This window comes from Anabrus simplex, chromosome 1 (assembly GCF_040414725.1).
Source record: "Anabrus simplex isolate iqAnaSimp1 chromosome 1, ASM4041472v1, whole genome shotgun sequence".
Lineage (NCBI taxonomy): Eukaryota > Metazoa > Arthropoda > Insecta > Orthoptera > Tettigoniidae > Anabrus > Anabrus simplex.
In genome coordinates this window covers 1,151,024,224-1,151,037,600 of record NC_090265.1, presented here as the reverse complement: position 1 = coordinate 1,151,037,600, position 13,377 = coordinate 1,151,024,224, and the positions used below count along the sequence as shown (strand labels likewise).

The window sequence follows — 13,377 nt, the reverse complement described above, 5'->3', positions numbered from 1 at the left end:
CGGCATTCAACCTTTCAGGCATGCTCCTGATGTGGTAATGTCCTGTTGAGGAATCATCTCCCATTCTTCCAGGAGGGCGTTCCGTAGGTCCTGTAGGGTCTCTGGATAGTGCTGACGGGCTCTTCTCCCCAGCTGGTCCCAAACGTGCTCAACAGGATTCAAACAGGCCAAGCCATAGCATGAATCCCAGTTTCATCCAAGAACTCTTGCACAATTCTCGCAACATGTGGGCGTGCATTGCCGTGCATTGGTGTAAAATAATCACCAATACATGGAGCGAAAGGCGTAACATGCTCCAGAAGGATTTCGTCCACATACCGATGTGCCATAAGACTCCGTCCTTGCAGCTGTATCGATTCCTGTCCACATCACAGAACCACCTTGAAAAGGCGTCCTGAATGAAAATATGGAAGGGGAAAACTTTACCCCAGGACTTCTCCATACTCTCTCTCTCTCTTCCTTCAGGTGAACGGAGGCCAAATCGCGACTCATCGGTGAACAACACTTGATCTCATTGTTGTACTGTCCAGCCAAGATGTTCCCTTGCGAAATGCAGTCGAGCTGTGCAATGCTCTCTGGTGAGTTCTGGACCTGTAGCAGGTCTTTTGGACTTAAGACTGGCTTCTTCCAGTCTTCTTCGAACGGTTCTCTCACTAACACTGATACCTCGAACTTGGTGGAGTCGATTTCGTGCTTCAACGGCGGTGGTGTGACGGTTGCGGAGAACTTGAAGTTGTAAGAAGCGGTCATCTCTCTCCGATGTTGCACTTCTCGGGCCTGATCCTGGTCTCCTTGCAAAGCCCCCAACTTCCCTGCACCAAAGCAACAGCTATCGCAGCTTGTTCAGGGCTTAACGGCATGCTTACTCCAGAAAGGTGATTAAGACAATCACAGAAAGACCCTACAAACACGTGTGATTGAAAGGGTAACACTTAAAGGTACAACAATAAGCGCTACAAGAGCGGGAAAACATTATTGGCTCACATCCAGCGATGTGCTTTCACAATGCGCGGGAAAAAAACAGTAGAGGCTAGTGCAATAAACAATCAACACGTCATTGTGTGCCCGCATTAACGGTGTTCTGATGTACATACATGCACAGAAATGATCTCCCGAGATAAACAATCAACACTGCTCGACTCTAGTAATGAAAAGGAGGGGAGGGAGCGAAGAGCATACTGTTAAAGGCCACTCCAGTACCGAAAAGGAGGGGAAGGGAATGAGGGGTAGTGCTGAAGACAGAGTGTGTATATTCCAAAACATCCGCCACGGTGCCCATTTCAATTAGGCTACAACGTGCGGCTCCATGGCCAAATGGTTAGCGTGCCGGTCGTCACAAGGGCCCCGGGTTCGATTCCCGACAGGGTCGGGAATTTTAATCATCATTCGTTAATTCCACTGGCACGGAGGCTAAGTGTATGTGTCATCTTCATCAACAATTCATACTCATCACGACGCGCAGGTCGCCTACGGACGTCACATGAAAAGACCTGCACCTGGCGAGCTGAACATGTCCTCGACACCTTTGGCACTTAAAGCCATACTCAATTTCTTTTTTTTTTCAATACAACAAAGTCTTGTAGCGGCCTGTCTACCTGCAGCAAGGTGTTAAGCGATGAGGTGGGAGAATGCCATGCTTTGTTTATATCCGGACACCATTTCTGTGCATGTGTACCTATCTTAGGTCACATGTTCATTACAGTTCTACGTAGGGATGTTCCGAAGAATAACATCTCTTAACGCAAGCGGTTATGTACATTCTCTAGAAATGCTATTCAGTAGGTCTCTAACGAACTCAGGTGAGTTGTTGACGGAAATCTTTTCGCGTAAATGGTGAATAGAATCTGTGGGATACATCAGAATAGGTGGATTAACTGGCGGGCTGAGTGGCTCAGACGGTTGAGGCACTGGCCTTCCGGCCCCAACTTGGCAGGTTCGATCCTGGCTCAGTCCGGTGGTATTTGAAGGTGCTCAAATACGTCAGCCTCATGTCGGTAGATTTACTAAAGCGTAAAACTCCTGCGAGATAAAATTCCGCCACCTCGGCGTCTCCGAAAAACGTCAAAAATAGTGGAACGTAAAAACATTAATAGTCATTTAATTTGTGGATTATCTGATCCTGTAACGATTAAGAGGGAGGAGGGGGTCCTGCAGGGCAGTATTATTGGACCTTTATGTTTTTTATGTAGGTAATGACTAATGATATGAATAAAGAACTGCAATCACAGATAAGGATTTTTAGAGATAACGTTATACTGTATGCAGTAGTATAATCAATCAATCAATCAATCAATCAATCAATCAATCAATCAATCAATCAATCAATCAATCAATCAATACTGATCTGCACTTAGGGGAGTCGCCCAGGTGGCAGATTCCCTATCTGTGTTTTCCTAGGCTTTTCTTAAATGATTTCAATGACATTGGAAATTTATTGAACATTTCCCTTGGTAAGTTATTCCAATCCCCAACTCCCCTTCCTATAAATGAATATTTGCCCCAATTTGTCCTCTTATATTCCAACTTTATCTTCATATTGTGATCTTTCCTACTTTTGAAGACGCCACTCAAACTTATTCGTCTACTAATGTCATCCCACGCCATTTCTCCGCTGACAGCTCGGAACATACTACTCAGTCGAGCAGCTTGTCTTCTTTCTCCCAGTTCTCCCCAGCCCAAACTTTGCAACATTTTTGTAACGCTACTCTTTTGTCGGAAATCACCCACAACAAATCGAGCTGCTTTTCTTTGGATTTTTTCCAGTTCTTGAATCAAGTAATCCTGGTGAGGGTCCCATACACTGGAACCATACTCTAGTTGGGGTCTTATCAGAGACTTATATGCCCTCTCCTTTACATCCTTACTACAACCCCTAAACACCCTCATAACCATGTGCAGAGATCTTTATCCTTTATTTACAATCCCATTTATGTGATTACCCCAATGAAGATATTTCCTGATGTTAACACCCAGATACTTACAATGACCCCCAAAAGGAACTTTCACCCCATCAACGCAGTAATTAAAACTCGGAGGACTTTCACCATTTGTGAAACTCACAACCTGACTTTTAACCCCGTTTATCAACATACCATTGCCTACTGTCCATCTCACAACATTATCGAGGTCATTTTGCAGTTGCTCACAGTCTTGTAACTTATTTATTACTCTATACAGAATAACATCATCCGCAAAAAGCCTTACCTCTGATTCCACTCCTTTACTCAAATCATTTATTTATATAAGAAAACATAAAGGTCCAAATAATACTGCCTTGAGGAATTCCCCTCTTAATTATTACAGGGTCAGATAAAGCTTCGCCCACTCTAATTCTCTGAGATCTATTTTCTAGAAATATAGCAACCCATTCTGTCACTCTTTTGTCTAGTCCAATTGCACTCATTTTTTCCAGTAGTCTCCCATGATCCACCCTATCAAATGCTTTAGACAGGTCAATCGCGATACAGTCCATTTGACCTCCCGAATCCAAGATATCTGCTATATCTTGCTGGAATCCTACAATTTGAGCTTCAGTGGAATAACCTTTCCTAAAACCGAACTGCCTTCTATCGAACCAGTTATTTTCGCAAACATGTCTAATGTAATCAGAAAGAATGCCTTCCCAAAGCTTACATGCAACACATATCAAACTTACTGGCCTGTAATTTTCAGCTTTATGTCTATCACCCCTTCCTTTATACTTAGGGGCTACTATAGCAACTCTCCATTCGTTTGGTATAGCTCCTTCAACGAAACAATAATCAAATTACTTCAGATATGGTACTATATCCCATCAAAGGCCAGTATCTATAAAACTTATGATTCAAGATATAAGAGTGCAGGAGATAGTTTGCGATAGCGTAAAGGAGAGGAAAATACCCAGGTATCATTGGAGAGAAGAATGAGGGAATTAATTTAGAGAGTACTTCAATGGAGAGAATGTTGAGATCTGGAAAATAGGTATTGTAAAACTGATAGAAGAGAATAGATTTGAAGAAGTCTTAACCAGGATAGAAAATAATGATAGCTTGAGCCTTGGAGGGGTTAATGAGGAGGGAATTTTTCAAGGAGTAAGTATTGTCTGTCAGGTCATCAGCCCAGAGGCTGGTTGGATCCTCAAATAGCACCACCAAAGGTTATGCGGTTATAAGGAAACCCCAAAAACCAATGGCAGCACCAAAATGAGGCGTACTAGACAAGATGAGTAGTGAGGTAGTTTGCCATTGCTTTCCTCACTGGGTCAGAAAGTACTATTGCAGCACGACTGACCCTATGAGCAACACCTTTCATAACACTCAGGTGCACTAGTCGTGCTCCGAATGGCATTACTCAGTACCACCCATACCCCAGCAGCTTTCATATTGTCACAGCCATGGATGTTGACTGGGACTTCGGTGGAAGCTACACTTCACTCTGGCCTGTGCCAAGAGATGGATGCAAAAGTACTGTATCCATCAAGAAATGACAGCAGGCAGAGAGTAAGTATTACCCAGATAAAATGTGGATGGTATAATACAGAATGTGCAAAGAAAAAGTCACTGGTTATGAAGGCATTTAGGAGATACAGGGAGGGTGGTGGTCAAGTAGCTAGAAACGAATTTTGTAGAAAAAGGAAAGAATACAGAGAATTGTTAAGAAAGACGAAGTCGGAATGGCAACAAAAGATGGCTGCAGACATAAATAAAAAGTGTAAGGAAAATGACAGTAGGAAAGTGTGGGACAAAATAAATCAGATAACCAGGAAGAAATCAGGTTCATAAATAAGTTACAGGACAGTGTGTTACGAAAATGGTGCAAACTTCGGGCTGGGAATACTTGGAAGGAAAGAGACGATCTGGCTCTCAAGTTGACTACACTACGAGACGAAAGTACAGTAGTCGTCCAGTTATACTGAATAGCAGAGTAAATCCACTCAGACCAACTGAGAAATCTTGGAGTGACAATGAAGGAAACTTTAAATTGGTCTGAATATATTTAAAGATACTTCTGATACTTCATCCTTAAAAGAAACAGCAATATTTTGCCTTGTAATGTGAGTGCTTCCCATCTTCGACTACTGTGACGTTATTATTGTAGACGCAACAAAAGAGCAGACTTTGAAACTTCAGCGGGCGCTTAATTGTTGCCTTAGATTTCTTTACAACTAGCTGATGTACCAGTGCTTCGCCACGAAATACTACATTGTATACAGAATTCTAGGTAACATGTGTACATGTTATAAGATTGTATTAAATTGCATAGCTCTTAACGTGACCCTATATACGCGACGGGGAAATCACCAAAAGTCTTTTCTCATGTGAAGACTGGGGAGGGGATTTTCACTGTAATGGTAGGCCCTCTTGCCTATCACCAGTCACAATCAATTTGGAGAGTTTTCATTATAACGGCAGACACTCTCCACCTGCATTTTTACATCCTCAGAAAGACTGTCTTTGTGGTTTTCCCAACTGAATTCAACATAGGTCATTACAATGACTTCAGTAGGAATGTCGCGATTAAAAGCAATGCTATCATATGAAATACTCGACCAAATGAAAAACCACACATTTTCTCATTTTAAAGAACAGTACTATGCTGCCAATCTAACAGTCCAAAGTTCCAGGCCGCAGACAGCCGTGAACACATTTGGGGGGGGGGGGGGGGCGTGGAGAGTCCCAAGGCGAAAACTATGCTCTTTTACTTATGTGTTTCCAAGGAGTACCCGATGAGTCGGAAAACCTCAATTCACCACAATGGCGGGGATAAAAACTATCTGACAAGGAGGCAAAGTTTTCCTCCAAGCGAGAGGAGCCACCCCCTCTTCGCTGCTACTTTGGAATAAAATGAATGTAGAATTCAATAAAAGTGAAGAAGAAGGTTTTTCTTAAGAAAAGGCTCTTTTCAGCGTTGAATTTTGACTTATTTAGTGAATTATGGCGCTATAATTTAGAATAGGCCGAAATTGTAATTTTAGACCAGGTCATAAGTTAGCCTCTGCCATTATTCTGTGAAGTGCGCACACTGCTCATTCAATCAGCGTTTCAGAGTAGGGAGCGAATAGCTGGAATACTATGATGAACCAATGTGTTGCGTACCAGTAGTATCAGAAAATGTATGAACCAGAGGAATGGCATGCTAAATAAGAAAGTGATCCAACTCCCCTTCTTCTTCCCGCCAATATTCAGGCAAGCTGTTTTGCTCGGGACGCAACAATAATCTCATCTATCGAAGATGAGTGGCAGCATAAGAGACGAAGAACATTACAACAAACAATGGTCAATGATATGTTATTATTGATCAATTGTATGAGCTTTCGATACTGAAGGCCTTTTCATTTAGTTTTCCTCTGACTCTGAAATACCACTCTTATCATAGTCGGTACGGTAAATCTCAATAAAACATAAATGATCCGAAATTGTATTCTCTATAACGTTTGCTATGTAGTATTTTTCGATAGAACCAATAACATACGGTACTGTATGTATTTAAAAATTAAATTTTAGGCGCCTTCCCTTAAACTACCATTTCACCCAGGGTGAACCAAATTATTTCTAGCTTAGACTGTAGTTTCTTATTACCCGACTCTACATACAATGTTCATTAAATTCTGTTTACCCAGTTTCTCGTGCCTCGGCGTTGATATGGACTTAGCAACAAAAATAAATATCTCTGTTATCATAGCCGGTAAGGTAAAAATGTATAAGACATAAGTGATCGGAAACTTAATTCTATATAACTTTAGTTATGTAGTATTTAAGTATAGGACCATTAATAACATAAATATTTGAGAATTCAATTTTAGGCCTTCCCCTAAACTACAATTTCATTTAGCGTGAATAAAATCATTTATAGCCAAGATTATAGTGGGCCATTCCCCGTATTTCATACCGATTTTCATTAAATTCTCTTTAGCCGTCTTCTCGTGATGCGCGTACATACATAAAACAGACAGAAATGACTGAAAATTAAAAAGTGCATTTCCTTGTTCCTGTGGACACGTCCGATACAGAAATACCATTATTTTTAAATTCTGAGCAATATACAAACATAGATCAGAGTTATGATACACATGTCACTCCATACTATCACTCTATTCTCTTTCATGGCTAAAACCTGACAAACAACGAACGTATCACACACTGATACAGATTTACCGACTGCTCACTATACACTTAATCCCAGCTTAAGTACTTGTCCTTTTACAGTAGTAAACGACACTCTGGTTCCTCCCTCCCTTTCTACTCCTTTTCAATAACAATTCTTTTGTTGTGAGGGGTTCCAGACTTTGCAATTGCCTGCCTTTCAGTGTCAGAGATACCACTTCATTATTTAAACTTAAGACCGCTTGCCGAGACTACCTGCTGAATGCAGCTGACTAATTTGCATGAGAGTTAGAAAGTGTAATGTATTATTGTGTAGATTATTTATTATATAATACTATATATACTTTTACGCTCTGCTCCCGTTGATGTATTACTACAGTGGTTAAGTGTAACAGACAGCCAAGAGCCCTAACTTCGCTAACGATAAAGGCATAAATAAATAAATAAATAAATAAATAAATAAATAAATAAATAAATAAATAAATAAATAAATAAATAAATAAATAGCTTGATTAGCCCATCAGCCCGCCAAAACAAAATAGCTTACCAAAAGTGAAGATGGTCGAGTTAGTGATAGTTGCCTCAAATGGCAAAAGGTCAAGGTAAAGTTGTTGTTTGAGTCATCAGTCCATAGACTGGTTTGATACAGCTCTCCATGCCACCCTTTCCTGTGCTAACCTTTACATTTCTACATAACTGCTGCATCCTACATAAAATCTTATCTGCTCGTCATATTCATACCTTGGTCTACCCCTACCGTTCTTACCAGGCAGTAAAGGAAATCAAAGAGGAATTTGGAAAGAGAATCACAATCCAAGGAGAGCAAATCAAAGCCCTGAGATTTACCGATGGCATTGTTATTTTGCCTGAGACTGCAGAAGATCTGGATAAATTGCCGAATGGTTTGGACGGAGTCTTGGGTAAGGAGTACAAGATGAAAATAAAAAAGTCCAAATCGAAAGTAATGGAGTGCAGTCGTACGAAGTCAGGTGATGCAGGTAATATCCAATCAGGAAGTGAAGTCTTAAAGGAAGTAGATGAATATTGTTACTTGGGTAGTAAAATAACTAACGATGGCAGAAGTAAGGACATAAAATGCAGGCTAGCACAAGCAAGGAAGGCCTTTCTTAAGAAAGAAATTTGCTCACTTCGAATATTGACATAGGAATTAGAAAAATGTTTTGAAGACTTTCGTTTGGAGCATGGCATTGTATGGAAGTGAAAAATGGACGATAACTAGCTCAGAAAGAAAGAGAATATGAGCTTTTGAAATGTGGTGTTACAGAAGAATGCTGAAGGTGGGATGGATAGATCGAATCGCAAATGAAGAGACACTGAATCGAATTGGTGAGAGGAGATCGTTGCGGCTAAATTTGAGGAGAAGAAGAGGTGGAATGATAGGACACATCTTAAAACACACAGGACTTGTTCAATCGTTTTTTGAGGGAAGTGTAGGCGGTAAGAACGGTAGGGGTAGACCAAGGTATGAATATGACAAGCAGATTAGAGCAGATGTAGGATGCAGCAGTTATGTCCAAACTGCAGCCCTGCCTCACTTATTTCTGGATTGCTGCTTCTTTTTCATAGCCCTCGATTCTTATCACAGAAGACTGATTTTTAAATAGATTTTATTCTTCGTTCTCGGTACATGATCCCGATCACCTTCAGAATCCCAAATAGCTTGGTCCAATCAAGGTAACAGTAATTGAAAAAAATAACGATTCCAACCCCCTCCAATATGACGGAACCAGATAAAGAAAAAGAAGGGCTGAAAGGCAGGTTAAATAATGGCCTTGTAGACTTAGTACCATCGTGGTCGGACAAGTATAAGAGTTGCGCAAGGGTGGTCATACGACAAAGATACCAGGAGGAATGTGATACAGCGAAGTGGGAGCAAGGTCGTCAGTAAAGACTGCATGACTGCCACTAATATCTCGTAACTGTGCCACATGACCTTAACAAGGATACTATGTATAAAAACTGCTTATAGGCAAATCATCCTAAAATAAAACCAGGTTCGATTTCAGCAGTTATCGTGAAATTTAGGCTTTATCTGTAAATCAAGAGAAATGGGTTCATATTCCATCCTTGATGTTTGATCCTTTTCCAAAATCTGTACAGATATTCAATAAAAGAATAAACAGCAAAAGAAAAAGAGACGTTAGAGGGCATTCGACCTGTGTAGATTATTGTAAATAAAGAATGGTTGTGAATAAATTAATTCCATCCCCTTGTCTATGGAGACTGGCCAGCTGAAGTAGGGGACTGCCTGTAGGGGTGAAGTACAGTGGGAACTTCGAGGGCCCTGGGACCGCTACGGTAGCTGTGGAGGCCTTCAGGAACTCTGAAAAGCAGTGGCAAAAAAGGCTCTGATTAAGACGCAGCGGGTCTTTATGCACGTTAGTTACCAAAATAGGTTAAAGAAAAAAAAAAGCGATGTACATTTAAATCTTATAGCAATTGTATAGTATTTTTTGAAGTGATTCCACATAGTATATGAGTTGATTATGTGTGTAAGTTACAGAAGATATGAGTAGAATTTTGTAAATAATATAAATTTATTAAGGATGAGCTGTGTGTTTAATAGAAAAATTGTTAATATAAATTGTATAATACTCTATTTTAGGAAAAATGTCTTCTTTTCTTTTTAATTTAAAATTTAGTTGTTGAGAACAATGTATTTGTGTGTATCATTTGCCACCGAGGTAGACACCTCATTTGCAAATAAAGTATTTTGATTTCATTTGAAATCCCTAGGCACCTATCCTATTTTAGTTACAATTACATCACTATGCCATACAGACATCATGTTAACACAAGCCATGATAACTTGGGTCTCTCTCTCTCTTTCTTTCTCTCTCTCTCTCTCACACACACACACACACACACACACACACAGAGACCAATAAAGAAATATGTCCCTAAACAGCATCGAGGAAATAGGGAAGTGAAAGTCCCTGAGAACCATACAGTAATGATTATAATGCCTACAGCAACGTTCTTAGATAATTATTCATTTTTGTCACCGAAAGGAAATAGATTCTATCATGTATCTTGTCGACTTCACAGTTCGTCCAGAATGTCGTCGTAATAGTACTCTCAAATTTGTTTTCTGGTTCCAGTTTTTCATTATATGTACGGTATTCATCCCGAAGGCAGGTTTGATCCTCAACAGCTCCACCAACAGCTGTTATAGAAAGTCTAGGCGTCACTGAAGAAACATACTAGGGAAAGGGGGAGTTGGGTAGTTTCCCGTTGCTTTACAAATCAGTCTGCCAAGCCCACTTGAATGTTCACCCTATGAGCGACATTTTCACACCATTCATAATAGGGAGTGGTTGCATAAGGAATGGCATTACTAGCATAGCTCATACCTCAGTCACTTTCATTATGTCAAAGCCAAGGATGAGACTGAGACAGGTCATTGAAAGTAACAAACTTGTTTTAGCCCATGCCAGTAGATAGAGGCACTTCAAACACTAGGTCTCGCCAGCAAAGGTAGAATTTTTCATTATGAAACACAAAATGAGAAAAACAAAGGGCGCCATAAACGTCACACAAATAATTACACTTAAATCTCGATCGAAACGATCAAAAAGGTCGCCGAATTTCCAGTTAAGAACCACAACGTATATTAATAAATTATCTCGTAATAACTGAAATTTATAGAAATAGGGAAGTGAAAGTCCCTGAGAACCATACAGTAATGATTGAATGCCTACAGCAACCTTCTTAGATAATTATTCATTTTTGTCACCGAAAGGAAATAGTTTCCGTCATGTATCTTGCCGACTTCACAGTTCGTCCAGAAGTAATACAGACAATAAATACACTTCTGTCACATGGAAAATTCTTCAACCTCGAGAAATTTGCCTCAAAATTGGTAATTAGTCAGCAGGTACTTTGAATTTAACTCTGTACCTGTTTGACGTTCAAGGGTTCTCCAGGAGTGTTACACCCTCCTAAAATGTCAGCGCCCCCCGCGGTTCAAAAATGGTACAGTCGCCGCACACACGAGGACAGTGTCGATACCAGCTTAAAACTTTATCGTATAAGGGAATAAATAACATTTTCTCACAATATGTATCCATTTTATAGTTCCAGCGAGTATACAAAGGGAATTTCATTGAAGAGAGGACTTCACAACAAGTGGATGTAGAGAAAAACAGAGGCCTTAATTTTAGTAGATTTTAACATTCGTGCACCCTAACTACACTTAAACGAAACATAATATTAGCTACTGAATACTAATCACAACAAAAAACGCATCTAAATGAATTGATTACCTTTATCATCTATAAATTGTTTATTTCATTAAACTTAAAGTACAGGTAGAACATGGGGACATTATATTCATTTGACGACAGGAAAGATGTAGAACCTATGATATAATAACGAGAACTTGTACACCAAGGTGTATAATATACGTAAACTTAACTCGAGTAAAAGCATCGATTATTATTTTAATGACAAGCTTTTATAGCAACATTTAAAACCAATTACAGTTTAGTCGTTCCATCCCCATATACAATTCCCGATAACATGAATTATACCCCCGAGTTAACTGACTGGATAGACAATCTAAAATATAAATCCAAACAACTGACATTTCTGAAAATGAAAATCCACAGCCTGTTTCCAGTCATTCGACCGGGTCAGGAATGGAATGAATGAAGCCCCCATCTAGCGGCGAGGATAGGAAATGTGCCGGTTGCCGAAGCCTGTCGCACTCCTCTGGGACAATGATTAATGAATTATTAATGAAATTGATATTGGAGAGTGTTGCTGGAATGAAAGATGACAGGGAAATCCAGAGTACCCGGAGAAAAACCTGTCCAGCACAAATCTCACCTGGAGTGACCGGGATTTTTTAACCACGGCATCCATCGGTGAGAGGCCGGCGCACTGCCGCCTGAGCCACGGAGGCAACTGACATTTCTAAATTGTTAATTATAAAAACAAATGGTGAGATAAAACTCATCAACAGACAGTATACACTGCGTGAAAAATACTTCAAAATTAAATGGTGTAAGCCGCCGATTCAAATAGTATAAATAATACTCTGTTTGTTAATATACAGAGGGATTCATACTGATCAAGAAAACAAAAACATGCACCAGCTCACTTCTAGAGCATACAACAAGTTGGATACGAAATGTGCCTGTATTTTAACAGGCATTTAAATTCGCGGTAATACTGTAAATCCAAATAAATGGTCCTTTTAAGACAACAAATCTCAACTACTTATCAATCAATAAGAGATATGACTTTATGTGTGTTATGTAATAGCCATACTTAATGCAAGAAGCTGTTTAAAGCTAAAAACTTACCTTCCAAACATGCAACTTGGCAGCCATCTTGAGCCAGCCGCTTGGTTAGGACATGCACAGTATCGCTGGCTGTAAAACACGCTTGGTGACTTCTCTGCTGTTGCTCCGTCGCAACGAAATCACCATAAACAACAAATAAACTCTCCTTATAAGCGTTCATAATCTTGGCCTTCAGTTCACGACACTTAATGGTTGACATTAAATCTATTTTTCCTGCCGCTAGCCTCCTTAACATTATACTAGGAATACTGAAATTTACAGCGTGCCGTATATGGGACTCAGCATATTCATTTGAACTTCGACAATCTAATATCACAAGTCTTGAAGGGTCAGATCGTAACTCCTGTAACAACCACTCTTTAGTAACACACAGTTCCGTCATTGTCACATCGTCTGACGGCATGGCAACTTAAGTCTTCTTTTCTCTCGCCTGATGCTTTAATCCAAAACAGTTCTCCGCTTATATAGCTTCCAGCTGCAGTATTTACACGCACATTCTACCAGCTTAACACGGGAAGCTCGGCATCTTCTCCTAACGATGTTTCATCTCGAACAAAGCACTGCCAGCTTCCGCACAGCCAGACTGAACCCACCTCACCTCACCTACTCTTTTGGAAGATTCCAATAACAAACCCGCCTGTACCATCCCCACTCCCACTTCTCCTTTCTACGCCCATGATGTCACGTGCCTCATCCACCAATGGTAGGTTGTAACGTCACTTCATTGACTATAAGATCCATAGGATATATACGATTGTACGCGCGAAGGGAGTGCGACAGGGGGGTGGGGGGAGATGGCGTGGGAGGAAATGTTACTCCCTTATTTTACTGAATGAAACAGCACACAACCACGGAAAAATATAAAACCTCGTACCTAACACAGAAATATTACACAGACACACAAGAAATTAAATAATGGTGTTCTGAAATATTTTGAAATTGCCTATTGTCCCTGCAACTAGAAA

General features: G+C 40.2%; 1 protein-coding gene across 1 annotated transcript in view; it reads right to left on the bottom strand.

Annotated features, from left to right (window-relative positions):
• The window catches only part of Mkp3 (Mitogen-activated protein kinase phosphatase 3), a 284,020-nt gene extending 271,021 nt beyond the window's left edge, over positions 1 to 12,999 (bottom strand). The window contains exon 1 of the mRNA XM_067137426.2: positions 12,413 to 12,999. Coding sequence (XP_066993527.1) covers positions 12,413 to 12,815 — 403 coding nt within the window. The 5' untranslated portion in view covers positions 12,816 to 12,999. The remainder of the gene's footprint in view (positions 1 to 12,412) is intronic.
• Positions 13,000 to 13,377: the final 378 nt, after the last annotated feature.